Raw genomic sequence first — 27,913 nt, 5'->3', positions numbered from 1 at the left:
TTTATTTTCAGCTCCAGGCGATTGATGATCCATTTCCAAACTGGGAAGGGCATCAATCAAAGCTTTTTTAGCTGTGGGGGTAAGTTCCCTAGGGGACAAAGGATCCGGGTCCCCTTGTAACACAATCAACACAATAACATACATCTGTACACATTCTATCTTTTTGAGGCCTTCAATTCACCCTTCTGCCTCCTCTTTATTACTTTCCTACTGGCCAGCCTTCTGGAGGGCATCTCTCAGAGCATCTCTGGGGATGAAGAAACACATACTCCTTTTAATCTGTCTATACGCTGTCTCTTTTAAACTTACTCCTTTTCTTCCATTCCGTTTGAGGCCTTCGGTTCACCCTCCTGCCTCCTGTTTATTACTTTCCTGCTGGCCAGCTTTCCAGAGGCATCCTTCAGAGAGTCTCTAGTTCCCCATCTCCACTGTGCCTCCTGCTGTGGTGCCTGCACCACCCAGAACCACTATCAGACAAGAGTCTGAGGGTGAAAATACACATAACACACATACCAATCTTCAATCCATCCTCACCATTCCAGAGGGCGATCTCTCAGGTTGTCCCTAGTTCCTGATCTCTGTGGGACCTCCACTTGTATCATCCGTACTACTACGTGTACTACGGTACTATGTCTGTAGTTCAGAGCCTGCACCACAGGACCATTCCCCAGGCAAGGGCCTGGAGATTTAAACACACAAAGACACACAGACAGAGACGCGGACGGTACATTACAGCACCTCTTCATTCTGTGTTAGACATGTCACTTGTTAATGACCATGATTGTGCGAATACATTTCACGAGGGCCAGCTGTTGGAACCATAACTGACAGTGCCATAGCACTGAGAGTGGAAAGGTGCTGAGGCCCGAGGGCTCCGGGCTTGCACTGCTGCATTGCTCCTCTGCCGTCGGGGCTGGAAGCCGTGGCCGAGAGGAACTGCCAGGTGCCTGAGCCTCCAGCCATGGGCTGATATCTGTCACACGAGTGGCCCTGCCTCTGGTGCTCTGTGAGAGCAGTACAGATGAGCCATGCCCCTCCTCATGCTTCTTCTGATAGACATGGTACTTTAGGTGTTAGTCTCGATGGTTGTCTTCCTCCACCACCCTTGCTTCCCATGCTCAAGGCACCTCCAGAGGGGATTCAGAAGTCCCATATTTCTTTTTACTTCCTTGTTTTTGAAAACAAATTTCTTTGCATGACAGCTCTGGCTATCCTGGAATTCACTCTGTAGACCAGGCTGACCTCAAACTCACAGAGATCCACCTGCCTCTACCTCCTGAGTGCTGGGATTAAAGGCCTGAGCCACTGTGAGCATTTTTGTTTGCTTGTTTTGTTTTTTTCTTGCAAACTAACTGATTTATTGTTAACAAAACAGTCTGGGAGAGAAAACAGCACTCGTTGAGGGTGGGCACTATGGACAGTGGGTATGTGGGGGTCTGTGTGGGACCTGGGTCACTGTTTCCAGAACAGCTCTGTCCACCACTGGGGCAGAGACAGGATCTGGGCAGCTGGTGGAGGTCAGAGGGCTTGCCAGGGAGTTAGAGCTCAGCTTGCCCTGGTTCGTTTGCAGCAGGCCAGTGAGGGCAGTCATCACTGAACTGGTGGAGAGCAGGTCTACTGGGGGCTTGGACAGGGAGAGGCCCAATTTCCTTGTTAGCCGAGTTTGTGTTGTAAGGAGGACCACACTATGTGGCGCAGGTTTGCTTCAGACTAGGGGTAGGATTGCAGGTGTGTGTTGCCACGCCCAACTGTTGCACCCTGGGAGACCAGACTTGCCCTAGAAAGCTGGTTCTGCTCTGCCAGCATGCTTCACGCTGCAGGAGACTGCAAACCCGTGTTTAAATGGCTCGGTATGCAGGAAGCTTCCTTCAGAAGTTGTAGTGGACCAGAGGGTGTGTCTTCGAATACCAACGACCAGCTCTTTCTCCAGCCACCAGCTCTCTGCCCAGCAGTTTAACCCCAGTTCTGACACTAACTGCCTACAATTAGCACAGGCTCACAGGAGGCCCCCACGCTAGTGACAGCGCCAAGTCCCAGGATCCCCACTCCTGATATCCTTAGGTAGTTTTCCTTTCTTCCCTCCCTCCCTCCCTTCCCTTTCTTCCCCTTTGAGACCCCAAGGTCTCAACAGTGTAGCCAAGGCTTCCCTCGAATGTGATGCATTCCTAACCCAGCCTCTCCGGGTTCTATAATTCTGTAATTACAGGCATGTGCCACCACGTGCACGGTTTCTTTTCTTTTCCTTCATCCCTTCTCCTTTTCCTCTCTCCTTCCCCCTTTCCTTCCTTCCTCCTCAACCCCCCTCTCTCTCTCCTTCCTCTTCTTCTTTCCCTCCCTTCCTACTTTCTCATCTCATTCTTCAGTACAGGCTGGCTTAGGTCACTCTGTGGCCCGTGCTGACCTCAGTCTCATGATGATCTATTTCCTGCTCAGCCTCCCCAGGATGGGCAAGCTGTGTGAAGTGTAGCTGTGTTTCCCCGGCTCGTCTTGAACTTCTGTGCTCAAGCAGATCGTCTTACCTTCGCCCGTTGAGTAGCTGGGACTACAAACGTATGGTACTGTTCCTGACTTTCAATACTTTTCCAGAATAGCTCACAGAATTCATGGACTTAAATTTATTGTGAGGGATGTTAGAGAGGATACAGGTGAACATAAAAGCACACACAGTTAAGACCTAGGGTGTTGGGGGGAGTTCTATGCAGCTGGACCATGTGGAGGTGTTCTCCAGTCAGGAAGCTTGTCAAGCCCTTCACATGGGGTCCCACAGATGATTCACCATGTAGGCATGTCTCCAGCCCCCTCTTTTTCCCAGAGGGGAAGCAGGCTGCTAACTAGACATGGCCTTTCTGGTGAGCAGCCCCATCCTGAAGCTCTCCAGGTGCCCGGCATGACACCCCTCATCATAGGAAAGGACTCTTTTTTTTAAATTTTTTTTTAAATATTTATTTATTATGTATACAATATTCTGTCTGTGTGTATGACTGCAGGCCAGAAGAGGGTACCAGTCCTCATTACAGATGGTTGTGAGCCACCATGTGGTTGCTGGGAATTGAACTCAGGACCTTTGGAAGAGCAGGCAATGCTCTTAACCTCTGAGCCATCTCTCCAGCCCAGGAAAGGACTCTTATTGCCTGGGAAATTCTCTGGAATTTAGGGGGCTTGAGTCAGGAACCAGGATCAAAGATAAAACAGTAGAAAAGAAAGTTGCTATAGGAAGGCACAGCATTTAGGATCTCCGCCAGGAACCAGGGGCAAGGACCCAGTGCGCACATAGGGTCCCTCCGTCTCTCCTGTACTCTGGTCTTTGATGGTTTGGACTTCATCCTCGTGTTCCACACAGCGGCTCTTCATCACACCAGGTCTTCCGAAGCCCAAGGACCTTTCTGGAGTTCTGGCTTAAGCTTTGGATCTGTTAGGTGATGAGGCACCCTGATGGGCTTCAGTTAGCTATGGCCACCAAGATCAGGGAGCGCTGTTCAGTGGAGGAGAGAGGAAGATGAATTCATCAAAGAAAACTGTGTCCAGAGGGTTGGGGTTAGGTGCTGTGGAGGCTGTGAGTGGCCTCTGACTTTCTCAACCATATGCTAGGAAGCAGAGCTGGACACATCGATCCCTCTCGTCTATGTTTGCTTCGTGGGTGGTGAGTGTTTTCTGTTTGGACTGAAACCAAGCAGGGGTCTCTGATGCTACATTTGTGAGTCAAGTAACCATTCATTGTTATTCTTAGGGGAAAATCACTAAGAAATCAATTGAGAGTCGGTTTGCTGGGGCTTCTAAATGACAGAGTTCAGATTAAGCTGCGTTTCTACCTTCTCATTCCAAAAGGTGGGAAGTGAGGAGGGCATTTCCAGAAAGGCCAGTAGAACCGGAGCTTGCAGGCACCTACCAAAGGGACACTTCCCCGGACAAGTGACCACAGCGTGGGTGCCCCAGTGTTCTCGAATATGTACATATATGTACCTGACTGTGGTGTGGATGCCCTGGTGTTCTCTAATATGTACATATATATACTTGACCATGGTGTGGATGTCCCGGTGTTTTCTAATATGTACATATATGTACTTGACCATGGTGTGGATGTCCCGGTGTTCTCTAATATGTACATATATGTACTTGACCATGGTGTGGATGTCCCGGTGTTCTCTAATATGTACATATATGTACTTGACCATGGTGTGGATGTCCCGGTGTTCTCTAATATGTACATATATGTACCTGACCATGGTGTGGATGTCCCGGTGTTCTCTAATATGTACATATATGTACTTGACCATGGTGTGGGTGCCCCTTTGTTCTCTAATATATACACATATGTACTTGACCATGGTGTGGGTGCCCAGGTATTCTCTAATATATACATATATGTACTTGACCATGGTGTGGGTGCCCAGGTATTCTCTAATATGTACATATATGTACTTGGCCGTGGTGTGTGTTCCTTGGTGCTCTCTAATATATACATATATGTACTTGCCTGCTTTTAAATGATACCCAGGGCCTAGAAGTAGAAGGCAGGACAGATTTGGAAGGTAGCTTTACCTCAGTAAAGAGGAAATTGCCTGTATAGTGTGGGAGGAAGTCCCTTTGTGTGTGTGTGGATTTTATTGGTTACTGAATAAAATTGATCCGGCCAAATGGCTTAGCAGAGTAAAGCCAGGAGGGAGGGAGAAGCCATGTAGCTGCTGCAGGAGACAGACGCCCCCGCTGGAGCTCGCGGAACTTTGCAGGTAGGACATGACCTGGTGGTAATGTATGGATTAATGGAGATGGGTTAGTTTAGGGTATTAAGAGCTAGCTAAAAATATGCTTAAGCTATTGGCCAAACAGTATTGCAAATAATATAGTTTTGGTTCTGGGAGGTGGGGAACGAAGGAGCAGCCTCCGCCAACACCTGTAGGCAGCGGTAACATATTATGTGCATTGCTCCAACTCCAACCCCCACCTTTGGGCTTCCAAGAGACAGGCTGCATTTTTATGCAATTAAGTGTAACTTATTTCTAGAAAAAAAAAGTGTAGATTTCAAATTCAAGCTGCAAAGAGATGAAGTTAACGTGGGCTAATCTTCTCTTGTTCCTTCCAGCGGTGGTGACTGCAATGAACACCTTCGGCCTCTTCTCTCATGCTGAATATACATCTGCATCATTTTAATAATCTCATTTCCTGTCTCCTAACAGGGAGAGATTCTAGTAGCTTTAAGAGTATTAACTCTAAACTCCTTTAACTGACGGCCCCCAAATGACCAACATCTCTGGATTTGAAATGAACGGCAGATAAACGGCAGTATCACACAAGCACACCTCGGCTCTCTGAGGGAGACTGGGGGCTCGAACTCGGGTGCCTGTGCTGGAAACAGAGCCTCTTCTCTTTAGTAATGCCACTAGCCAACTACCGAAGCTAAGGTAAGCTAAGAGGGTCTGGGTGGGGTGGGGTTCACTGTGCCGGCACAGAACATCCTCAGAGCCAGGTGTGCTAGCACATGCCTGCAATCCCAGAACTTGCAAGATAGACAGGCGTGGGTGGATCATGAACTGAGGCCAGTGTCAGCTATGTGGGTCAACCTTCACTTCCCGCAGGTCTCAAGGGGACACAACACAGCTTCCATCTTGTTTCTTGTATTTCCCAATGAGTTTAGAAAAGTTCTTCCTCTTGAACTTCTACTTCCTACGTGAAAGCTGATGTGATGGTGAATTGTTATCACTTGATGGGATTTAGAATTGCGTAGGTTACAGACTTACGGGATGTCTGTTGAAGGAGTTTCTAAAGAGGTTTTACTGAGGAGCAGGGAGAGCCGTTCTAACATGGGCCGGGCTTCTGGACTGAATGGAAGGGGAACGTGAGCTCAGCACCATCATCCATCACTTCCGCTTCCTGACTGTGGGTACAATGGCTGGCCAGCACCTCAAAGTCCTGCCTTTCCTACTTTGATAGGCTGTGCTCTCAAACCATGAGTCAAAGTAAGCCCTTCCTTCCCCAAGCTTGTCAAGTATGTTGTCATAGCAACAAGACAAGAAACCAGTACATGTAGCAAGGGCTGTGAGCTAGATGGACGGGCAGCCTGTTCTCATTAGCACCTGAACTTCAGGCCCAGCACCTTGTGGCTTATTTTCTTTATGGGCATGAATGTTTTGCCTGTGTCTATGTATGTGAACCATGTATGTGATGTGCCTGGTGGCCAGAGACCAGAGGAGGGTGCTGGATCCCCTGGGACTGGACTTACAATACAGATGGTTGTGAGTTACTATGTGGGTGCTGGGAACTGAAGCAGGATGTCAGCAAGAGCAACCAGTGCTCCTCCCTACTGAACCACCTCTCTAGCCCCCTCTCCCTTCTCTGCTTTTGACAGCCATATAAATGGGTCTTTTTGTGGATGTTGGGGCCATGTTTCTCTTCTTGCAAACTGTTCTAGTCCTACTGGCCTGCAGGAGTCACTGTTACTCATGACCCCTTGGATTCTGCAATTAGTAGAATTGTCTGTTTTGAAGAACTGGGGCCACCTTTGCATCCTAATGCTCTGTTTCTCCAGCACTGAGTTATATGTAATGTAATAACGGCTTTTTTTTAAAACATAAGAGATGGAATTTTATTTATGGTTGGATGCAGTTTTGAAAAGATAAATGAATGGGTTTAACAGTGGCTACACCTTTTTCTGTTACATTCAGTGACATGCTTGCCAGCAAGGACAGTGTGTTATTGTCAACTGTTTTCCCCACCCTCACCCAGAGGTAAGGCCAAAGACAGACATGATGTTCAGACTGGCTTTGCCAGCAGAAGCCGAGCAGCTAGACAGAGAGCCACTGAGCTGGAATAACCTGGTGGCATTGTTTGCCTATGCAAGCAGCGCCTGAATGCAAATCAGCGCAAGCTTATGGGCCCAGAATTAAAAAGAAAAGGATCAAGCTGTGATCACCCCACCATCTTTATAGCAAGCTTCCTTGCCCCCCTCCATAGCCCTCTCCTCCCAGGCTCCAACTGGATGAAAGCAAAGTTGGGGACCTTGGGGCCAGGCTGGGCACAAGTAGGTACCCAGTTTGTTCTCACACAGCCAATCTCAAGCCAGATGATCCTTAGAAGCCCCCGTGGGACCCAAGAGCCACTCTGGATGTCCTGTTGCATCTATGGGACTAAGGGGACCAATGCAGGAGGGTGCCTGTCTCTGCTCAGACTGATGGAGCCACTGCCTCGGGCTTTATCTGAACATAGATGCAGGTATGCCCCTGGTGGGCAGCTGGGCTAGACTGAAGCCCCATGGGGATAAACTGGGTCAGCACTGCTATTAGTCAGGGCAGCCTTGGTCTTGCTGTGAAAAGCAATTTTCCAGGGGTTGCTTTTCTTCTTTCCTTTCTTCTTCCTCCCTCCCTTCCTCCCTTCTTCTCAGCTAAGTTGAAAATTCCTCCTTTAAAATTCCTGCTTAAAAGGCTGAGGAGGGGGCTCTGTGGGTCAAGTGCTGCCAGACAAGCTGGCTGCCAGAGTTCAGATACCCAGCGCACACATAAATGCTGGGTGGGCTTGGCATGCACTTAGAATCGCAGTGCTGTTGGAAGATGCAGATGGGACCCTTCGAGAAAGCCAGCTAGCCAGACTAACTGAAACGGCGAGTTCTGAGTTCAGTGGGGAGACCCTGCCTCAGTGAACAGACAGTGTGGAGAGAGACTGAGAAGTCTGTGGGCATCTGCCTCAAACCTCCCTGTTCACATGCACACATGTGCACGCGTATTGCCTACACGTGTGTGCCCACACATATGAACATATACATACACACATCACACCCCTACAAATGATTTTAAACTACCCTGTCAATGCTGGGCACAGTGGCTCATACCTGTGGCTGGAGCCCTCTGGAGGCTGAGGAGTGTTAAGCTCAAGTGGTCTATAAAAAATGGGGGGAAAAAACCGAGGGAAGGAAAGAGATGAAAGAGGAAGAGCTGCTCCGTTTTAGGGTTCGCGTGTGTTGTGCCCTCTTGTTTAGGCACAACAAACTTCAAAATTGGTTTGAAGAAGTGCATAATGCTGTCATATCACACCGGGACATGCCATAGCATGTGTACACACATGCTCTTCAGTCTCCATGCAGGAGTGAGGAAGGCCACGGATTGAGCCCCTTCCATGCCACACTCCCATCCCCTTTGCAGAGAAGAAAATGTAGTCTCCGCCAGATCCGCCGACCTACTAACCGGCCCCCACTCGCAGTCTGATGCCCTCAGCTGGTTAGCACGAATCCAGGGGCTCACCCACCGCTAGCCACACGGAAGCAGCTTCTGGTTCGGCACCACCAGGTGTCAAGGTCACCCAGTCCATTTGACTCTTACCTCGATGAGTCCCTTCCTGCTCAATTGTCTGTGCCTCGTTTTCACACCAGGATAATGGGTATAATATTTGACACCCTCTCTCCCAGGGTGACAGTTTACTGACTTCTGAGGTCCTTAAACAAAAGTGCTACTGTCTGTGAGCATAAACGAGACTGCTGAGTAACCACAGAGTCAGAAAACACATCTGCTCAGGAGTCTTTAGAAGAGAACTCTCGGGAATGAGCAGTGACGGAAATAGAGCTAGGTGAGTTTTTGAAAAACCTTTTGGTCGGAAACCTAGAAAAAGTCCCAAATATTAAGTCCTCTGCATGAAAGCACCTAAGTCAGATGATGATGCTAAGTTTTTATCTAGAGCTCTGAAAAGTCCACAGGAAGGAAACTGAGGGCTTGGGGAATCAGCTCGGAAACTCTGTTTCCAGTGCATCTCTGGCAACTGGACCTGCCTAGCAGTAATCCCCCCGTGTGCCTGCAGCCTGGAGCTGCTGGACCTGGTGTTTTTTTGGTTCCCAGATGCACAGCAGGGTCTTCCTGTTAACACCCTGTGCATATGGCTGCCTATGACCACAACGGAATTTCAAAGAGGCACATTACCCTTGTAACTGCAGGACCTGGACTCTGGCGGTGTCCTGGGGTTGCCTGGGTGTCGTCACAGGCTGCTAGACAGATTTAATTGGTTTGAAGAAGTGCATAATGCATCCTTCAGCTTGTGAGCAGGGCCCTGGGAACCAGAAAATCCCTCTGGAGCTTTTGATCCCATCATTCAAATCGGCAGCCGTGGCTCAGGCAGGGAGGCTGGGCGTCTCTGTAGAAAGGAGGGCCCAGGGAGCACCAGCAGGGCCCAGGGAGCACCAGCGGGCTTGTTAGGGCCCTTCCGCCACTTGCTAGGAGGAGGGGCTCCCACTAATCTTCACCCAAGGTGTCACTACACAGAAGCAACAGCTGCCATGGAGCCCCGTCCCCAAGAGAGTCTGCCTCTTCTCAGAAGGGACACAAAGGACAAGGCCAGCCAAACCACGCTGCCTTGTGAGGACAAGATTCTGACTCAGACGTGTGAAAAGGTAGGTACCCAACTGAACAAAAACCTTAGCGTTGCCTTAGAGACCATGGGCTGTAGTTCTAATGGGCTTTAAGGGCAGTTCACACTTTCTTCTTTGTGCTTTTCCCTCAAGGAGAACAAAGTCGCTGAAACAGAAAAATATTTCTCAAATAGAACTTAATTTCTTCTTTGGTGACTTGTGAAAGTTTACCACAACTCCATTTAAAACTTTCAGGCACTTTGCTTTTTTGTCTTTTAATATCCTTTACCTTTTTAATAAAAAGTAAAAAACAAACAAAAAATACATCCATGTCCTGAATAGAACCTTTCTATGTAAAGATCTCACTAAACAAATAAACATAGGACCAAACAAAATATGAAGCTGTGAATAGCAATATGATATATTATGAAGCATATATATATGTATGTATATATTATATATGAATGTGCAGGTATATGTGTGTGCACCTATGTATGTATAAATATGTAAATATTTGCCTACATACACATCACACACACATACATATTTATACTGACCTCTTTTAGATTGAAGTCCAAGGCACTTTTTACAATGAACAGGTTAAAGCCATTAATTTAGAATATAACTGTTTCTGGGTACATATCAATTTAGGGTGCCAATATCAGAACTCACATCTTTCCTTGCCCACCTTGCCTGATGCGACGAACAGGAGAATAGCCTTAGGAGATTTGGACTGTGTCTGAATGGCTGAACTGAGTTCTTTTTCTAGTCCCTAGGAGGAGAGTCCTCACTGGGAAGGCTGCCTTCTTCATGGAGGGACAAGGGACCAGAGATGCCCAATGCTGCACTGGGAGAAACCCAGGCGCCTTCTATCCAGGGACTTGTCCTCCGACGGCCACTCGCATAGGCTCAGAGGGGGCTCTGAGGGGGCTCGATGCTGTGACTGGAATGATTTTCACATCACACTCGAGAAAGGCCACTCCTCCTGATAGTACGGTCCATGCCTATCATTTAGGCTGTGCAACAGCAAATGAAATTTTAAGATGCACGCATCTTCATCCTTACAATCATGTAAGACCTGTCCATTACCAAACAATTTGGTAACTGAGGCCTGCGAAAGAAATAGCAGAATTTCTGAATTATTGATTACCATTGCAGTGTGGTGAGGCTGGACCTTCTCTGTGTTGACTGCATACAGATCTCCAGGGGCTCTGGTTGAAATGCCAATTGTGATTGAGTGGGCTCGGCATGGGGTCTGCAGATCTGAGTCTAAGGGCTTAAGGGGATGTGAACGCTGTCAGTCTCTGGCTTTTACTGGGAGTAGCAAGGATCAGTATATGGCTACGCACATGAATTATTGCCCAGAGCCTGCTTCCTCGAGATCTGGAATTTAGGTTCGTATCCTTGACTGTGGATGAGTTACTGCATCGATGGCAAAGGTCAGAAGAATATACATGTTCTCTATACATGTAAACATCGTAGCTGGTCTACAGAGTACTTGGCGGAGAAGTCAAAACAGCTCCAGTTTTGAGCAGGAGATGTATAAAGAAACAAATCAATGTCTCTCAGTCAATTACCAAATTGAGAGTTAGCTCATTTCCATTGCCCAGTGAGTCAGAAATGTTCTGATGGCTTTAATGAAGCTCAGCCTAGCAGATAACTGAGGAGCAGTGCAGATGCGGAGAGAAAGGAACACGACTTGTGCACACAGATAGCCCTGGCTTCCCCAGCAGATTGGTACCGGGCATTTAGACACTTGCCTGCCATTGAGCATGACTAACAGGTGCCATGGAGGCCCGAGCCCTATCTAGGCTGAAATTCAGAGAGACTTGGAGATTTCTAGATTTTTGTCCAGGGCAGCACCTATGGTCCTGCATGCTCTGTGGATCTGCGTGCATGTCTAGAGTTGGTGAAGGGAAGAGGCAGGCAGGTAGCTCTCCCCTGATGCTACTTGGTCTGCACCTTCCAGTGTTCTGTAGGAGTGATGGCCAGAAGCAAGGTCCTCACGGAAGACGTGTGGACTTATGGAAGACTTCCTTCATCCACTATGGTACAGTATAAGACCATGGCAATTCAAAGGAAGGAACTCTGAAACTCTACGTGTCTCGGGTGCTGTGGTGAGGAGGGAATGGGTTTCGTGAACCGCTTAGGGGAAATGCGGTGGTCAGGCCCACCTCCTCCTTGCGAGAGTAAAGAGCAGACAAGGAAGCCGGCTTTCTGTGGGTCTTGCTGTGCACACTCTGTCTCCTCCTCAGCCACCAACGACAAACTGCAGAAACCTTGATCCCCCAGAGAGACTGCATCTCAGAGAAGGGCACATTCTCTTCTCACTGGGTTCTGCCTGCAGAGAATTCTAATCTTGGTTGCCCTCTTACACTGAAAAACTCAACGCTAAGAATTTTGAGTATTTTGAGGCAAAGTAAACAAGACTGTTTTTTAATGCTTAATTCTGATATTGCCAGAGGAAAGCTGGTCGGCTGTGCCCGAGGCAATAATTTACAGAATGGGCCCTTTGCATTTAGATGGAAAGAGTCTACGCTTGTACTAAACTGGCTGACAGCTCCTGAAGGGGTGATGGTTTAAACATCACTTCTGAAATGGCTTGATAGAATCAGGGGTAGAATGATTCTTCTAAGTTCATGTCAGGGCTATTTTTGTCTCTACTACTCACTCAGTCTTGGAGAATGAGGATATGGCCGTCCGGCACGCTGTGGAACCAGGACCTGGGCCTGGGGGTCAGGCAACCACTAAGAGCGATGTGTACTCAGAAACAGTCGTTAGGAAAGCAGGCTGTCACTCAGCCTGCTAAAGACTAGCTCGATACAAAATGTTAATCGAAAGTTACAATATATTTCATAATATAGCAATATATTTCATATTTAAAATAAACTGTTATGCTTTCTCCTATCGTTAAAAAATAGCAAGCAGTACAGAGGCAAGATGCAAATTCATACTGAAGCCCGTCTAGTTTGGAATATAAACACTTCCATTTCTGAGTTTGCTATGAAAATGGCTCCTCCATCAACATCCTATTGCTCACTTTTGTTCTCGTGTGGCCAGCACAGAATGGAGAGTCTGGGACTAAATCCGTCACGTCATTGCGCCAATTAAACTCCACGTATGATGAAGGTGGATCAGCCCTGGTTGGGATCCAAAAACTGATACCCCTGGAGAATGGTGTTTAGCCCCGTCCTCGCTCCGGGAAGCTGGATGTCGGCTGTTCCGTCAGATTTGGTTGTGTTTTTTATTTGCCACTGTTCCTATTTATTTTTTATTTTATTTATTTATTTTGCCAGAAATGTCAGCATTTCTTTGGGATCTTGACTAGAGGTTGGTATTGAAGTTTGTGCTTTTTCCTCCACCAGCTTGATTGGTCACAAGGTCCCTTTTCAGTCCAGGCCCGAGGTCACAGCTTCCAGAATACGTTTCTCGGTGTGTAAACAACTGTGGCAAGGCGTGTGGCACCTGGTTTGGAGGTGGTCTGTTGAAGATTTGACATGTTGTTCAGAGGGAACACCAGTTCATGTTTGAGTGCTTCCAGTAAGGGCGTAAGACAAAAAGATCGCAGTTACGGTCCCCTCTGTGGCTGTCTATTGGCTGTGGCACAGGGCACTTGTTCATAAGATGTGGCCTAATTCAATAAAAATCTATGTATTCCTGTCTGCCAGGGTTAACTGTCAGTGGCTATTCATGCAGCCTTGCGAAAGCCTCCTGCTACCACAGGCGGACACTATTGCTACCCTTCCGCTCCCCGTCTTAGGGCTAGCTACAATCCCATTCCCCAGATGTTTGCTTTGGCAGTAGTAGAGAAGGAAGGGATACTACCCAAGGCATGATCAAGTCAACTGACTGAAGGGTAGAGAAGGGACTGTTCATGGCTGCCAGGAAGCCTGCAGATCGCTGTCTAAGGGACTGAAACCAAAGGCTATGGAGTCAACAGGGACAGCAAAATGACCACGAAGGGATCCTTAATCTGCGTCTAGAAGTTTGGGGCAGTGGAGTGGCTGCATGAGAAGGGGCCTGTTTGAGCAGGTCAGAGCAGTAGCTGAGGAAGGGCAGTGACGTCACAGGGTCGCTGCTGGGCGTCTCCAGCAGCAGCCTGGCTGTCTGTTTGGAGATGAAACACTGACTCAGCTTTGGGTTCACTGTTTGTCACACTCCGGAGGAGGGGGGCTTCCAGAACTATGTACACACCCCATATTTTGCCTTGTTGACTTTACTATCTATCTGATTCCTTTTTGGTAACTTTCCCTACACTCAGATATAACATCTAAGTGTGGATTAGCCGGTCAGTACTACTGTGCTGACAGCAGTGGTCTCATATGTCCTTTACCAAATACTTTGAACTGAATTATTAACCCATCTTCACCTTGAAATACACACAAAGCAAGACATACTGGCCAGATATGCGACTCCAGTCTTAACATTTTCTCTATTCTGATTTTGTATGTATCCCTAGTTTTCTTCTTCCCATGACTTCTTTACAAGGAGATTACTGCAAAGTGAAGGGGAAGATCTCTAAATATATTAAAAGTCATCATTTTTCAATGCCCTTTCTTGACCTTTAATAACTTGCTAAGCACTTGAGAACTAAGTTTCATGTACAGTTTCTACATCTAATTTACAAGATTGTTGTTACACACAGCGCTGGACCCTACTGGGGTCACAGTCGCTGGTGACTCATGGCTATGCCCCTCGCAATCTTTTGGATCATATCAAGACATGATGTCATGGAGTTAGACATTATGAAGGTGGTAAAAATGGCTCTCAGACACTTCATGACAATTTAGTGATAAGGATCGCATGCGTGCCCTTTGAGCCAAAGGTGCGGATTTTTATTTGGACTTCAATCTAAGAAGGAATGGGCTTCTAGCCGGGTGTAAATGACCAGCTGATGCTATGTCCCGAATCCCTCTGAGCTCAGTGGTCTTGGAGTATCACAGTACATCCCTGACTTCACAGTACATGAAGCTATAATATGGCTTAAGCGATGAGAGGGTGGCTCTAGGTTTTTAATTCAAGTGTCCAGATATTTGGGGAAATATTGAAGTGCTTCCATATGCTACTGCATTCCTGAAGGATGGCAGGAAGGCCTCTGCCATTGGCAAGCCTTCCAGGAGTGGGTGGAATTCGACCAGTTCAGGGCTAGAGTAACATTACAGTAATTCATGGTTTGAATACTCAGCCCACTCTTGAGACTCAAACTTGTCCCACTAACATACAGCCATAGGGTCTGTTAGCCTCCTTCCCTACAGTCAGAGATGCTCAGGTGATGTGGGATCAGCTGAAAGATGCAGGAATATATCTGCATGAGCTATAACCAGGATCCCCAATACCTAGGCCAGGGAGGGCTGATTGTATTTGCAAGAGAAGTGTTACTTCCCGTGTCGAGCTGAAATACTAGGACAGAAACGGCAGTTCATTTGTCATTGCAGAACCAACCTTCAGATTCCTGTCACTTTTTACGAGGTATATTCTTTCACTAGAGATAAAACCACACACAGTTATTGCACTTCCAGTAGGCCAGGCTACCCTACAAATACGCCCACATGTCTCTCCGATGCTAGTGGTACCCTCCTGGAAACAACTCCAGCCATTCTCTGGATTAGCATTGCCAGTTTAGTCTCCAGGAGCAAGAAAATCAACAAAGAGACAGATTTCAGACGATGTCCAGACCAGGATGGACACAAGGCAGCAGAGGCAGTGGAATCTCGCAAGTCATTTGTGAAGTGGAGACTAATCTCGAGCTGTGCCATGTGTGCCCACCCCGCACAAGATCACAGCAGGATGCAAGGGGAGAGCAGAGAAAACCAGTCCAGGGCTCTAGGCCAAATGAGCAGGAAGTGGGCCCATCAGGAACTGTCATTCTGCGAAATGCAGCCAATGCTGGGGGTGGGGCGCAAGGCCAGCTCATCTGTTTGTATACGTGCCTGTCGGTTCGGTTAAACTGCAAACAGCAATACCATTCTTGGGATAAAAATAATCTTTCAGATAATTAATAATTAAAAGAACAAATAGAAAGAATTAAACACTAACGACAAATGTGGCCTCTCTGGTGTGCAAAACAGCTAATGAAAAGGCTCAGGGGAGAGATGGAGATAGGCCATTAAGAAGATAGGCCATTAAGACAACAGCAGCAGGCTGGGGTGTGGGTGAGGGGAACTGCACTTGCCTAGCATGCATGAGGCTGCAGGTCTGGTCTCCAGCGCTGCAAAACAAAGCACAGGACAGCAAGACATTATGACGAACAAGAGACTGAGCAAAGAAACCGAGTGACCTCCACACCACAGCTGTCCACCTTAATATCCAGCCATCCCTGTCCTAACAGGACCAGGACCAGCATTGCACAAGAAAAACCCACATAGTAAGGCAGTGCCTCCAGGGTGGCCGTAATAGCTGCTCACAGGGCTATTCTCAAGATAGCAACCAAACACAGATAACACCCTTTTGTTCTACCAAAGACAGATGAACTACTCCATACATAACTTCTTACAATCAGAAATCAAGGACTTCAGAATGGGGAAAGTGGTAACTGGCAGTTCTCACCTCCTAGATGCTGTGTATGGTCAGACCACGGGGCAGTGAAGCAAGCTGAGCGCCTATCCCTAGCCTGGATCTAGATGGTTCTGGAGTCTATGGGCTTTGAGATTCAGTGGAGTAGTTTTCGCCGCAAAACAAACACAACAGAACAGAAACAGGCTTCTAACAAATGAACCCCTCATTTACGCATGTCTTGGGGCTCCCTGTGCTCTCACAGTGTTTCATTTTGAGGTGAGTCCAGGTAAGGTAGAGGGGACGACAGGAACACTCTCCATCCTTCGCCCAACTCAGTAACTGACCCTTTCACGATCCTACATCTGGGTGATGATACCTCAGCAAAGCCCGGTTCTGTTCACTACGGTGGCATCGGGCACACTCTCGTCTCCCACATACAGACCCCTGAGAACTCAGGGCCCATCAGACACAGCTTTTTTGGCCGGAAGAAAACTCTGGGAAATCGTTATTTTTAGACATCTGCTTCTCTCTCCAGAATGCCAACAGTTTGGGGATGGCACACACTAGAATCAGGCAAGGCGTGCGTCTAGGACATTGTGGAGGAGGGACCCGAATCTTCAGTGATGTAGAATGTGGCCAGTACCTGCTAACTTCTACCAAACACACCTCACACTTCGTCTCAATGCAGATTTAGACCTTCCTCACCGTGTGCACAGCAAGGAACCAGGTCCCTTTCATTGGGCTCAACTCAAAGAAAAAAGGACCTAGTTGTAACATCTCTGTGTGTGTGTGTGTTCAATAGTATTATTGGGTGGAAAATCTGGCTTTTCATTTGTCTATGCCACCCCCCACCCCAATCTAATTTGGCTATGTCCATTTTGGAAAGTTCTGGGCAGCTCTCTTTTTACTTTTACCACCCAGGGGCTTCCTTGGACAAAAGGATGGGAGAGACGCCTCTAAGGTCCCAAGGCAGCCAGGAGTTCCTTTCCCAAACCTGATACCACCCTTGCCCAATGCACCCCACTTTGGCTGACTTCACTTTCAGCTGCCTCAGAGTGGCTGCCTCTCCCCACCTCCCTGTGAAAACCTGAGATTGAGTAGGGATTTCTGTCCTCCGCCAGCTCTGCAGCAAGGGCCCTGACAGAGGTGTTGCTTCCAGTCACCTCCTCTTCCAGCTCCCAAGTAGAGGCACCTAAACAGAGATTAGACGTCTGGTTTCAAGGCAAATCGAACCAAGCACGCCGAAAGAACGTGAATTAGTTCATCAGCTCCACTTCTCTTCCTTCTGTCCCTGGTCTGAAACTTCCTTGATAGCAAAGCGACCAGGAGAGAGTTGATTTGCATCTTAAGACCTATGGGTAATGCTTCTGGAGTGGGGAGTTTTATTTAGCAACTGCTTGAACTTGTGTACGGGGTTGGGAAGGAGGTGGAGCTGATCCCAATCGGGCTGTCAGAGGGAGGTGCGTGGCTAGTTCCCACCGCCACACTGATGCCGCGGGCCTCCACGAAGGCAGTGAGCAGCTGCTGCTGTTGCTGGCGCAGAGTGTCTGCGATGAGTAGGGGCAGGGAGTTGAAGCTGGCCGTGAGGTGCTCCAGCTTGGCTTCCAGGCTGCCGATCTGCTTTTCCAGGTCTTCACTCCGATCATTGAGCTCTGTGATTAGGTCGTACATGACGTTCTGCATCTGGGGGAGTCAGAGTGGAAGACAGAAGGAGACCATCACCACAGAGGAACACGCCGTGGAGAGGTGAAAAGCCCTCCACTTTGCAGCAGAAGCCACCTCCACCCAGCTGTGTCCCATGTCACCAAAGGTCAACTCTAGGACTTTCCAGGTGGTGGGCAGGCTGAGGGGCACTATTTTTGTATTTTTAGAGGGGTGGGGTATCAATGATCAATTTTATAATTTGTTTTGTTTTGTTCTTTTGATTGAGGGTCTCACTGTGTAACCCTGGATGACCTGGAACTCAGTATGTAGACCAGGCTGGCCTTGATCTCATAGAGCTCCATCTGTCTCTGCCTCCTGAGTGCTGGGATTAAAGACAGGGGTGACCACGTTCAACTCAATTATCAGTTTGAAACAGTACATATGCATGGAAAAAAGAAACATTCCTCTTTTTTCTTACGTGGAATGCAGCTCTAAATGGCTCTCATATTCATACAGAGGGCTGGCTCAAGAAAAGGCATTGAGATGGGGGTGGCCAATGCCATAGACTCACAATTAACAAGTCAGGATTGAAGCTGCAAACCTTCGGCTCACTAGCAGGCCTCTTAACCTCACTTATCCCGGCCTCCTCATAAAACGGAAGTTAATAAGTACACATAGTTATGAGATTGCATCCCCACCCCACCCCATCCCCTTTTCTATCCAGCAATCAGAATATAAAATGTAATCAATGCCTCAGGCATGATTCTGGACCAGAAGGGGCTGCTCTGCTGAGGAACCACTCTTCTGTTTCTTGGCCTGAGGGGAGGTAAAAGGCCCGTGACACCTGGTTGAGGTCTTCGTGATTAGATCACACTTGACTCCTTGGAGCAGTCCTGCCTTCCACACGCCTAGCAAACGGTGCCTCGAGGGTGCTCCTGATGGTGTCCTACCCCAACACTATCCACAGTGTTCTTTGGTCCCACGCACTAGCAGAACTCCCTGCATGACACCTGTGGTTCCTGTGCCAGCTGCAGGATCCTAGACTATACAACATCCAGTCAACATGCACCGGGGGTGCTGGTTCAAACTTGAGAGTAAAATTGAGGAGTCTCACACTCCCAGAGTGAGAAAAAGGGGTTCTGATGGCAGAACCCTGGTAAGGGGAGCTCTGTCCCTGTGGGACCCACAGCGGGACCCTAATCTCATTTCACCTGTCATTACTCTAGGATAGCAGTTCTCAACCTGTGGGTTGTGATCCCGGATGTTTACATTATGATCTGTAACAGTAGCAAAATTACAGTTACAAAGTAGCAATAAAGTAATCTTATGGTCAGGATTACCACAATATCAGGCACTGTATTAAGAGGTCACAGCATTAGGAAGGTTGAGAACACTGATCTAGGAGGATGTGGACGCCACAGTGACCCCAGAGGAGCAGGAAGCAGGGTGGGAGGAGAAAGGCAGGACAGACACAGGTAGCAGGGGAGAAGACGGGGAGACAGTGAAACGCAGGAGAGCCCCTACCCCCTGCACTCGGAATACTGGAGGAATGGGTATGGAGACAGCTCCTCTCTAGGAAAAGGGTGACGTCCTCAGAGAAAGGGTAGAAAGGGTGACCTGAGTAGACAAGTTCCTCTTCACCGGACATGGTCCCCTCAGAGTGGCTGAACCACGCATCCCCAGCTGGGCCAGGAGCACCCTGATGAACTGCAGTGACTGGGTGATGGTCATCTTGCTCCTTGGGTCTGGTTTCCTTATCTGTGTTTATAATCAGACCACCCCCCCCCCCCAGCTCACAAAGTATGTTTGATATAGAAAATGCTGTTGGGAGGCCACGTTCTTTGTTTGTTTGTTTGTTTGTTTGTTTGTTTTTTTTTTTTTAAGACAGGGTTTCTCTGTAGCTTTGGAGGGTTTCTCTGTAGCTTTGGAGCCTGTCCTAGGACTAGCTTTTGTAGACCAGGCTGGCTTTGAACTCTCTCTGCCTGCCTCTGCCTCCCAAGGGCTGGGATTAAGGGCATGTGCCACCACCGCCACCTGGCAGGAGGCCACAGTCTTAATTTAGGGAGGAACAAAGCACAGAGGTGGGGAGGAGAGGAGTCAGGAGTTGAAATACAAAGGGAAGGGAGCAGGCATGACATCATCATGCTTTCCCTCTCTTGCCAGTGCTTGATGACAGGATGCTGAGCAAATGGAGACCGACGTGAAACACACACAATTGCTGCTGAATCTAGGCTGGTCTCATGGGAGGAAAAGACAAAGACTAGGTGGATGGCTGTCAGAGGCCACTCCTCAGTACGCACGTCCCTCACGATGGCTCTGCACATTCTTTACTCCCATGTACTTCACTCCCCAGTTATATATAGCTCAATTTCCCAATGCAAAACAGGAGAGTGTCTTTCTAACTCACTGTGTGTGTACGTGAGTGCGTGCACGTGTGTGTGTGTGTGTATGTGTGTGTGTGTGTGTGTGTGTGTGTGTTGGATATACGTGATACTGTGGGTGCCAGTACACGATGCAAGCATGTAGAAGCCAGAGGAGGACGTAGACTATCTTTCTCTATTCTTCTCTGCCTTATCCCCTTGAAACAGGGCCTCTCATCAAACCAGAAACTGCTGTCTTTGGCTAAGCTCGAACTGGCCATCAGACTTCACTTTCTCTGCCAACCAGTGCTGAAGTTACAGGCACAGGCAGCTCTGCCTGGCTCAGTGTGGGCACTGGGCATTCGAACTCGTGCTTGCACACAGTGTCTCATTGCCAAGCCGTCTCTCTCACCCTATCAACCAGACAGTCCATCTCCGAGAGACAGGGCAGCACTGCAGGAAGATGAACTCAAAGCTTGTGTTTGCCTGATATTCCTGGGGGAGTATCAGCCACAGGGTGTCCTATTGGTGAGAGGGGGATGGCAAACATTGCTAGCCCTTGAAGAAATATCTTGGGGCATCTCACTGAGCCACACCCAAGGCTCACAGAATGGATCCTAGCTGGTTTTTTTCTTCCCAGCCACAGCTGATTTGTCAAGACAGGGTTTCTCTGTAGCTTTGGAGCCTGTCTTGGCACTAGCTCTTGTAGACCAGGTTGGCCTCGAACTCACAGAGATCCCCCTGCCTCTGCCTCCCAGTGCTGGGATTAAAGGCCAGCGCCACTACTGCCCTTAATCACCTCTCTTGAGAATTTAGAATTAAGAACAAAAGAAAGTCAGTTAAACCCAGGGTGACCTGGGTTGCAGGGAGATGGAGTGGGGGTGGGGTGGGGAAGCTGGCCCTTTGAACAGCATCTGAGCAGGAGAGAGGAGCTAATGTGAGAGAAAGTCTCCTGAGAATCCCTTACCTCCTTGGAATAAATGGTTCCATTTACAATGTACTTCTAGTATTTTTGGTAACTGGAATCTAGAGGATTAACCAACATGTCCAAGACTTCAGTGGTCCATTCACTTCCTCCCACACTGGGCTCTGGGAAACCCCACATTCCACCTGAATGCCCCCCACCACTGGCATGGGGGTCTGTGGGCGTCTCCCCAGCTGTGAGTGAAGTCCTCCCAGGCATAGGAGGCCCTTTCTTGGCCTTGATCCCTCCAGAAAGAGGCACCCGCACAAGGCCCAGCCACCAGTAATTTCTGCTTGCAGGCTCTTTTCAAAGGGCGCCTAATTGGCCTGGGGGAGTTTCCTTTGCTGTCCCAGGGAATGAGGGTCCATTACAATTGACATCTGCTGGAATGTTCTGCCAGCCTGGCCCTGGGCTATGCACTTGCTTTATAATTTCTATGAGAAGGCATGGAGGTGGGGGTGGGAGCTCCTGGTCAGATTGCCCACGCTCAGCCCTACGGTGCTGATTTTCAAGAAGAGAGTCTCTTTTGTGCTCCTTATGGCACTAAAGACAAGAAACACTGAAACACAGTGCCATATTGAGCCTTAAGATCTTCGGTTCTTAGAATCTCCATGTTCACTGTCAGCTGCCTGCCTGTGGTGAAACACACACACACACACACACACACACACACACACAATCAGTTTGTGTCAGGCAGGAAAACCTGGGCTGTCAGGATCAGAAGGCACAGGAAAATGAATTTCTATTATAACAATAAATTGAAAAGAACCATCTGAAGTCTATATAACCAGGTCATCTGTAGGGCCCTTGTCCCATCTGGTCCTCACTAAGGTGCTTCCTGTATGTCTTCAGTCATCTTTAGAAGCCCCCCCCCACCCATGCACAGCTAATAAACACACCAGCAAGAACTGGGTTAGCTAATGAGCTATGACAAAGACAAATCTGAGCTCCTTAACTTAGAAACAAATGCCGAAGACAGGACACACCAGTAGATTAAGATGCGCAGCATGAGCCTGGGTGTTTGCCCATCAAAGAGCAAACCTTTGCCTTCCTGTCCCTGCACTGGCTCTGTGGACATGGGCCAGGCCTGTCCTGGATGCCACTCACCTTGGAAAGGTCCACCAGGGTGTTGGCTTGGTCACTCAGCTTCCTTTGTTCCATCTTGACACCCCTCAGTCTGTGGAGAAGAGTTAGAACAGGTAGTTCAAGTTCACAGTAAGCGTCAGCCCTTCATTGCACCTGAGCTCGGAACTTAGCACTGGGACCTTGAGCACAGGCAGCACTGTCACAACTAGACTTGTCAGGGCCCCAGAAAGCAAACTCCATCCAGACTGCCTTGTCGCTTTCCCTTCCTTGCTGTTCTCAAGCCATTCCATGGCTCCCATGCCTTTGTCTGGGTTCTTCTACCACCGCGAATGTCTTCCTGACCACCCGGCCTTCCCAAACCTTTGGATCAGAACAATTTTTTTCTTAGCTTTCTCTGCCCTGTTTATTTATTCATTTACATATTTATTGGGGGTGGGAGGCAGAGTCTCAATTTGTAACCCAAACTGACCTCAAACTGAATTTGTAGTCCTGGGTGGCTTTCAATTCATGGTGATCCTCCAGCCTCAGCCTTTTGAGTTTGGGGATTATAGTCATGCACTGCCATACCCAGCTTTCCACTATACTTAAAAGAACTTATTCCTCGGTTACAGAAGGAACACTGGTTCCTCCCTGGAGTTGTGGTGTGTGTGTGTGTGTGTGTGTGTGTGTGTGTGTGTATGTGTGTGTGTATGAACACATACATGTGGAGGCACTCAAGTCTGTATGTATGTGTTTGTTTCTGTGCATATGTGTATACATCTATGTGTATATGTGCCTGTATATATGTGTCTGTGCATGTGTGTACATGTGTCTCTGTGCAGTGTGTATGTTCATGTGTGTCTGTGCATATGTATGTATGTGTCTCTGTGTGTGTATATATGTGTATCTGTGTATATGTGTGTATGTGTCTCTATGTGTGTGTATATGTGTCTCTGTGTGTGTATATATGTGTGTCTGTGCATATGTGTGTATGTGTCTCTATGTGTGTCTGTGTATGTCCATGTATGTCTGTGCATATGTGTGTATGTGTCTCTATGTGTGTATATGTGTGTCTCTGTGTGTGTATATGTATGTCTGCACATACCTGTGCATGTGTGTCTGGGTAGCATGAGAGCCCGTAGGCCCTTGCTCTGACCTTTACCCTCCCACAGCAGCCTGCCTGCTGCCTCACAGGGCAGTGAGTGACAGAAGAGCCTGGCCTGGGAGCTTTTTGAGTAGAACATAGCAGATTCTTCCGCACCTCCCTGGTTTGAGAAGATGCAGCTGAACTGTGGGATCCCACACTCAGTTTGGCTACACAGCACACGGCTCTGGTACTCACTGGTGGATCGCTTGGAGGAACTTCCTCTGATGTTTCCTGACTTTGGCGTGGTCAATCTTCTTTAGCAGCTTTGTGTGTTTATAGATTAGCCATGTTTCCCGCAGGACGTTGGCGGCGGCATTCTTGATCTAAGGGAAAGCAAACAAGGGGCTGTCAGGTGGAGTCCTGGGTTCACACAGTATGTTTTCTCTACATGTATGGTTGCCATCCCCCTCCTGGGAAAATGTTTCCTCAGAGATCTCCATCAAGAGCAGGAAACTCTGAGACTAGATTAAAACGCATCTTTTATTAATCTTGGAGCAGATGCAGGAAACTGGAGCTTGGAGTTGAGAGGCATTTCTCCTCCTTAATGGTTTCATCACTGCCTCTCGGCCGCCATTGCTGATGCTATATTTAGACAGGCTGTTTAGCAAGCCCTTGAAGTCTGGGGTACAGTTTGGATCAATAAATACCGGCTATGCCCTCACATCCAGGGTGCCACACTTGAGAGTAACAGGCTCCCTACCAAGTGGAGATTTAAAAAGGTGTCTTTGAGGAGATGTCTTTTGTCACAGTGACAGGTACCACTGTTCCTTTCCTAAACGACCAAAGACTGTGTGCTCCAATTTCACATGTAAATGCAATTGGCACAAAACTGAAAGCATCCCAGGGATGTGGAGAATCAGGGGAGATACCCAGGTGTGAGAGCACAGCTGTGTCCCTGGGACTAGCTTCCTGGGCACCACAGTCACACAGCTCCACACACAACTCTGTCATCTGTTGACATGGAAACCACTGATAACATCCAGCTCACGACCGAGCTGAGACATATCAATGGCATCCAGACAGCAGGGGACAAAGTTTTAATCCAAACACAGACAACTTCAGCACTTAGTGGCAAGAACAAGAGAAAACACTCCTTATTCAAGAACAATTGCAGTGGGTTTTTGATCCTACTGCACGTACTGGCTTTGTGGGAGCCTAGGCAGTTTGGATGCTCACCTTACGAGACCTGGATAGAGGTGGGCGGTCCTTGGGCTTCCCACAGGTCAGGGAACCCTGATTGCTCTTCGAGCAGATGAGGGAGGGGGACTTGATCGGGGGAGGGGGAGGGAAATGGGAAGCGGTTGCGGGGACGAGGCAGAAATCCTTAATAAATAAATAAATTTAAATTAAAAAAAAAGTGCGAGCTGAACATATTTTTCATTAACCATCTCCGTTTCTGTCAGCCGTGCACAGTGGCAGAGGACCACAGGCCCAGAGCCTGGAAGTGAGGAGACCAGCCAGGAAAGATCAGGTGGCTTGCCAGATAGGATTTTAACAAAATCAGAGAGCACAGACCAGCTTCTCAGACCAACGCCAACAGATGGGGCGTAGCTAACATGCTGAGACGCGTGGGAAGGCCTGGGAAGCAATGCTTCGCAGGCTGATTGTGTGTGTTTCACAAATCTATTACTAAGGATGGCTTATACTCTTCATTGGCGCTAACATGATTTTTAAAAGAACATCTAAGTCTTCTCAGGAATGTTTAAGTGACATAAATATTGCTTTTTTCATTGTTGTTCAGTAAAAAAAAAAAAAATCAGTGAAAATGGTTTTAAACCTTCCATTGGCCCACCCCTGGCACTTTCTTGTTTGACTGGTAGTGACTTGAGGCTGGGATTGGCTCGTGTCTGGCTAGCAAGGAGGGGCAAGCAGATGATTGACTCTGGGCCTTGGTTCTGGTTGGCTAAGGAGGTGGCAGAGTAGGAAGGGCTTTCTCCTGGCAGAGAAGATGTTGCTGCTGTCCTTTAAAGGGGTGGGCATATAGAATCTTTTCAGTTTCCACAGGTGTTTGTCCTCTGAGGAAAGCCTTAAAGATAGGAAGGAGGGAACGAGCCTGCCTAAGCCTTCATAGGATGGGCCGGGCCCTAGTCACACAGTCCCTTCTGAGGAATGCTCACAGAGCCACCGGACAACAAAACAGACAAGCCTTTGACAATGGTCCCTGTGTCCTGCCAAAAACACTTGACATGGGAAAGCCTGTGCGGCCTGTGCATCATGAAGCAGTTTAGGAGCAAATGCTTGACTATCCTGAAGATGAAGGGAAGACATCTTGGGCTCATACACACACACACACACACCCCAATCCCTCAGCTTAATTATCCTGACGATGAAGGGAAGACATCTTGGGCTCACACACACACACACACACACACACACACACACCCCAGTCCCTCAGCCTAATTATCCTGAAGATGAAGGGAAGACATCTTGGGCTAACACACACACCCCAGTCCCTCAGCTTACCAACAGCAAACAGTCAACGTGGATTTGAGCACTATATAAATCTTAAGGTGCCAGAAAGATATTAGTCATTATTATACAACTCAAGTTCCCCACTTAAAACAGAAGGAAGCAGTTCAGAGATGGAATGAAAGGCCAGACTCACACAGGGAGTTAATGGCCAAGTCTAATCAAGAGTCAGGTCCAAGGGGTGCATACGATTCTCGTATGGTCCGAAGGGAGGCAGGTCTGGACTTCGTCTGAATTCAAACAGAACCATTTCCTCTTTCCCAGGATCAAGGAACTGGGAAGGATGCTAGTTTGGTTTCTGTCTTGCTTTTTAAAGTCATCCTGGCCCCCATTCAGCCACCCGACAGAAGGCAGACTTCAATGCTCGCCTTTAACTCCAGCCTAAATGAAAAAGATCCTGAAGTCACAGTTTGGCCGGGCGGCAGGGAAACATCAGATCTGTCTTCACGGGCTTGGGAGGGAGGCCCCTGAGCATTCGGGGAGATGATGTTAAATGCAAGCCTTGCGCTGACTGAAATTAACTGCGAGCAAACAGCCCGGCGCAGAGCTAAGCAGATCAATATCTGCGAGAGGAAAAGCAATAGGCTTTTAACCGCACGGGGCTCTCCTGGGTCTCCCTCCATGTCACCCGGCGCCTAACTCTGAGCATGGTTGAGAAGACAGCACCATTTCAGCCCCTCATGGGGCCTGCTCAGCCTCCACAGTGTGGAGACACCTTTCCCTCGCAGAGACTTAGGTACCTCTGAGTTCTCCTGACCTAAAAGATCTTCCCAGGATGCAGCGTTGGGAGGGTCAGGGCTTGAAAGGGAAGCAGTGAGCTGGCTTAGGTTGGCTCTGAGAGGCTTAGTTGAGATCTCTTTGAAGGAGGCTAGGTAAGGATCTTTTACGTGTGAAAGCCAGCTCTCTGGCTTGCAGACCTGTGAGCATGCCAGCTGACAGCTCACTGAGTCTCTAAGCTCCCTGTCTTCCATATTGCTGTTTTTACTATGCTTAGGGTCCATATACTATAAGAAGGACTTGTTTTGTTTCGTTTCCACACAGTCCTGGAAAGCCTGGGACTTGTTATGTAGACCAAGTTGGCCTACAGAGATCTACCTGTCTTGCTTTCTGAGTGCTGGGATTAAAGGAATATACCATCATACCTGGCTAGGAAGAACTCTTCATATTAGTGGGCCTGGGGAAGAAACAGGTCCAAGGAAGATCTCCCAAATAACTGTGAGTTACATCTTACCAAGCACTGTGCCAGGCTTTAGAGAACACTGACACCTGCATTATCTCACATATTAATCTCCAGATAAATGTGGTGAGTGGTGGGTTGTTAACTCCACCTTGGCTCCATTGCTGAACTCTCTGAGATTTATTTTCTCCACCCATTTAAAGGACAATTAATGAATATTAGTGTGTACTTATGATGAGCCAGACACTGTTCTAGAAGGTGAGAGTATAAAGACCAACAAATCAATAGCATTCTCTTAAAAAAAACAAAAACCTGGGTCTCATGATGTAGCCTAGATCAACCTTGACCTCACTATTATTCCAGACTGACTTCATATGTAAAATCCTCTGCCACAGCTTTTTGGGATCACAAATGTTCACTACCAGTCCTGGTGAACTAATAGTATTCTTGCTGTCATGGAATTTATAATCTTTGGGTGAGGAAGGATGCAGCTAAAAATATGGTATCAGATACTACATGCTTTAAAGAAAATTAAAGCATGACTCAGGGCCAGAGTCTTACAAGTGCTATTCATCGGCAAAACAGACTCCTGTGTTGATTAAATGGAAATACACATAGAGCATTTAGCATAAAGCCTGGCCATGGTGTATTTCAATGCACAGTCATTTTGTTTTCTTGTATCTGTTGTTACATTTATCTGTTTATTGTGGGGGTGGTGTATGAATCACTGTTGTGGAATAATCTTTCTGTACACTGTGTAAATATATGTTGCTGTGATTGGTTTAATAAAGACGCTGACTAGCCAATAACTGGACAGGATAAAGTTAGGCAGGGAAGCCAAACTGAAAATGCTGGGAGGAAGGAGGGCAGAGTCTGGAGTCACCAGCCACAGAGGAAGCAGGAGATAACTGTGCCATGCTAATAAATATACCAATGCATGACAGGGCATAACTAAGGAATATGGATTAACTTAAAATGTAAGAGCTAGTTAGTAATAAGCCTGAGCTATTGGCTGAGCATTTATAATATAAGCCTCAATGTTTATTTGAGAGCGGCTGTGGAACAGGAAAACTCCACTTAGTCAGCTCTTTCCTTCTACCATGGGGTCCCAGGGATCAAACTTAGGTCAACAGGCTTGGTGGCAAGTACCCTTTTCTACTGAGTCATCTCATAGGCCTATTGTCACTTTACTGGCATTGCTTTTCGAATATGTAGCAGCTTCTTCACACGGCCCCAGCCCCCAAGAAAAGAAAGCATGCAAGAGGACACA

General features: G+C 47.9%; 1 protein-coding gene across 2 annotated transcripts in view; it reads right to left on the bottom strand.

Annotated features, from left to right (window-relative positions):
- Positions 1 to 9,794: 9,794 nt before the first annotated feature.
- The window catches only part of Kcnn3 (potassium calcium-activated channel subfamily N member 3), a 148,985-nt gene continuing 130,866 nt past the window's right edge, over positions 9,795 to 27,913 (bottom strand). For both annotated transcript variants that reach the window (XM_041656246.1, XM_041656247.1), the window contains exons 6-8: positions 23,193 to 23,320; positions 21,893 to 21,962; positions 9,795 to 17,500 (exon numbers count right to left, since the gene is read on the bottom strand). In XM_041656246.1, coding sequence (XP_041512180.1) covers positions 17,204 to 17,500; positions 21,893 to 21,962; positions 23,193 to 23,320 — 495 coding nt within the window. In that variant the 3' untranslated portion in view covers positions 9,795 to 17,203. The remainder of the gene's footprint in view (positions 17,501 to 21,892; positions 21,963 to 23,192; positions 23,321 to 27,913) is intronic.

Source organism: Microtus oregoni, unplaced genomic scaffold, assembly GCF_018167655.1.
Source record: "Microtus oregoni isolate MIOR12 unplaced genomic scaffold, Mior012 000007F_ref0000211, whole genome shotgun sequence".
Taxonomy (NCBI): Eukaryota; Metazoa; Chordata; class Mammalia; order Rodentia; family Cricetidae; genus Microtus; species Microtus oregoni.
This window is presented reverse-complemented; position numbering and strand designations above follow the sequence as displayed.